The sequence below is a fragment of the Azolla caroliniana genome, unplaced genomic scaffold (assembly GCF_043228905.1).
Source record: "Azolla caroliniana isolate FFs.n. ecotype wild unplaced genomic scaffold, voAzoCaro1.0.p SCAF_7, whole genome shotgun sequence".
NCBI lineage: Eukaryota > Viridiplantae > Streptophyta > Polypodiopsida > Salviniales > Salviniaceae > Azolla > Azolla caroliniana.
The window spans coordinates 13,563,179-13,566,162 of record NW_028230442.1 but is presented as its reverse complement, the minus strand read 5'-3'; the positions used below and the strand labels follow the sequence as shown (position 1 = coordinate 13,566,162).

Here is a 2,984-nt window from a genome sequence, read left to right as displayed (position 1 = left end):
TTCTCATTAAGCTCTAGGCTTAAGGGCAAGTCTTCAATTATCTTGAGTTCTCGTGCTCAAGGGGTCCAAATACAAAGGTGGAAGCTCAGAAAGAAAGGGATATAAAATCGTAAGTGTTTCCCGTGAAGTTTTCACATGGAGTGTTGTAATAGGATTTTATTGTGATGTATAAGCACCATCTAGTGGTCAAAAAATCTGAGTACAAAGGTGATGATGATAACTTGTAGCAAAACAATTATGAGAATGTTTAGCACATTGAGTACATATTCAAACTTGATGAAGCAAGGGTGTATAAGTCCAAGATTATGTGATTTATAATTTGTAGGAGACAGGTATATAAAGAGACGTATCCTAGATAAGAATGATAGGAATCCACAAAAGAAATGGTGCTTTGTGTCCTTTTCTTGAGAAAAGTGATGGTATCTTAAAAGATAGAAGATTTTCCCAAGATTTAGGCGTCATACTTGAGTTCTTTAAACCATTATGAGTTGTTGTGAAACTCTTGTATACCAATAGAAACTCGGAAAAGCTTGGTTAGCCTTTATTCCAAAAGTATGGAATTATGATGGATCAAACAAAGGTGAATCTCCAAATCACAGGAATCAAGAAAAACCAGGAGCACTATTGGCACATGAGATAGATGCATTCACTCACACCAACATTTCTAATAATGTTGGTTAATTTAATGGTTTATCGAATCCATTGTTTGGAAAATGGAGCCTCTCGATTACTAAGGACATATTCACCTGTAGCTTTGAAAGGCGAGTAACACATTAATCTTCAATTTCCACGAAACTAGGACGGTTCACTTGTTTAAAAAGTGGGGAGAAAATTAATAGTAGAAGGACGATATGTCATAAACCTCCTTTGGTAATAATTCTGAATGGAAAATTACATACTCATTTTAGGGGGGGTGTTTAAAAAGTCTTAATTTTCAGTAGAGAATTGGCCCTACTATCATCAACAATAAAAGAGTGGAAGATGGTAGTTGGACTCCCCAACCCACATTAAGAGGCCACGTAGATGGTCCCTCGGTAGTTTGCTTAGTGGTTGGTTAAAGTCATTGCCCTAGTCCCTGAGTTTGAATACTCCAACACGGAAGGTCCACACAAAGTCATCCTACATCATCATGATGATATATGTTGAAAATCCAGTACTGCCACGATTTGGAATCAATTATTGTGGGTACATCTTATGTCTAAGAATGGTGGATAATAATGATCATATATGTGGCTCCAAGGTGATTTACTATCTAAGACATAAGTTTAATGGTAGGGGCGGAGGAGGGGTCGCGGCGTGTGGGGGAGGGGATGCAACCAAATGTCGAGGAGGAGGAGAACATGGAGGTAGTTAAGGAGGCAGTGGCAAGTACATATTTAGGGAAGGGGTTGGCACATTGGGCATTGCTTTGCACATGTTGCCTCATGATCATGGTGGGCGTGTCTGGTGGGATGTTGCTCGGGAGGTTATACTTTAATGAGGGAGGTCAACAAAGATGGCTTTTCACAACCCTCCAAACCATAGGCTGGCCTATGTTGGTTCCACCCCTAGTGTTTTGTTACTACATGGAATGGAAGGGCACCCATGACCGCGAATGGAGACAACACTTGGTTTCGAACAACTGCGTCGGCCTCGTGCGGGCCTTCTTTGCCGCGCGTGCCTTTAGCGGGGCACACGTGACCCCTCGCCTCATCGCCATCTTCCTTGGCCTCGGCTTTCTTACCACGGCCGACAATTTCCTCTTTGCCTGGGGCCTCTCGTATTTGCCCGTCTCCACCGATGCGCTCCTCACCGCATCCCAGCTCGTGTTTAATGCTGTCTTCTCGTATGCCCTTGTCCGGCATCGGTTCACCGCGTCCTCGCTCAATGCCGTGTTCGCGATCACCCTTTCCGCACTCCTCCTCGGCCTCCATGTTGCATCGGCCGACTCTGATCTACCACCCTCCACCTCACATGCCCAATATGTCCTTGGATTTCTCTCTGCCCTTGGGGCTGCTGCACTCTATGGCCTCATCCTCCCACTCATGGAGCTTACTTATCGTAAGGTCATCCTCAAGTCTACCTTTTGTGTCATCTTGGAAGCACAAACCACTATAGCCATGTTGGCCACTATCTTCTCCTTACTAGGCATGGGTTTTAGTGGCGAGTTCTTGTCGATATCTCACGAAGCTTCGAAGAGATTTAGCTTGGGCCCCATCCTCTACTCGCTCGTGCTCGTGGGATCCGCCATTTGTTGGCAATTGTTTTTCCTTGGCTCATTGGGCCTCATCTTTCTTGCTTCCTCCCTCCTTTCTTGTGTTCTCACCACGGGGATGCTCCCTCTCCTCTCCATTCTTGCCATCATCGTCTTTCATGATCCCTTCTCTACCCTCAAAGTAATATCCGTTGTCCTTTCCATATGGGGTTTGATCTCCTATGTATATGGTGGCTATCATGATGCTAAAGCAAAAGCTTCTATGTTGCTCCAACAAGAGGAAACTATGGTTGCTTGACTCCCAAGTCCAATCCTCATCAAAACCACGACAAACCCATCTTTCCCCAAATTAGTGGCATGTATTTGTGAAGTCTAATATCCTTTGCTAAGAGACAACATCTTTTTACATAGGGATATGTAAAAAAACATCTTTCTTAATAACATTTATTAAAATTTCACCACGTAAGAGTGTGGTGGAGAGACTCCTACTCTGCGCAATACAAGACCATAGGTATGCCTATGTGGGTGGGAGTGCCCGGAAAAGTTCATAGAAAATCCGAAGAAGAGCCATTGGCAAAGTCTGGGATACAATACTCATAGGGTCTTTGAAAGGAGTACACTCATATGTGGTATTGATCAATCTTAACACCGAGCAAGAACGTTGGCAATTGGGCTAGGGATCCAGAAGACACGATGCCAACTTCTGGATTCTCTTTCTCCTTGGAGTCTTCAATATTTTCGTGGACTTGCGAAGAAGTAAGTGTGTGTATTGTTGTTATCCTTGGTTGAA

The 2,984-nt window shown here is 43.7% G+C and overlaps 1 protein-coding gene across 1 annotated transcript; it reads left to right on the top strand.

Moving 5' to 3' along the window:
• Positions 1–1,307: 1,307 nt before the first annotated feature.
• LOC147862003 (purine permease 3-like) lies at positions 1,308–2,655 on the top strand. Its single transcript, XM_087322902.1, has one exon. It carries the CDS (start codon positions 1,311–1,313, stop codon positions 2,490–2,492), a length of 1,182 nt encoding a protein of 393 aa, XP_087179028.1. The 5' UTR covers positions 1,308–1,310; the 3' UTR covers positions 2,493–2,655.
• Positions 2,656–2,984: the final 329 nt, after the last annotated feature.

Bases quoted from the DNA above. Each gene is read 5' to 3' on its own strand.
- LOC147862003 (XM_087322902.1), top strand. From the start codon at position 1,311: ATGCAACCAAATGTCGAGGAGGAGGAGAACATGGAGGTAGTTAAGGAG.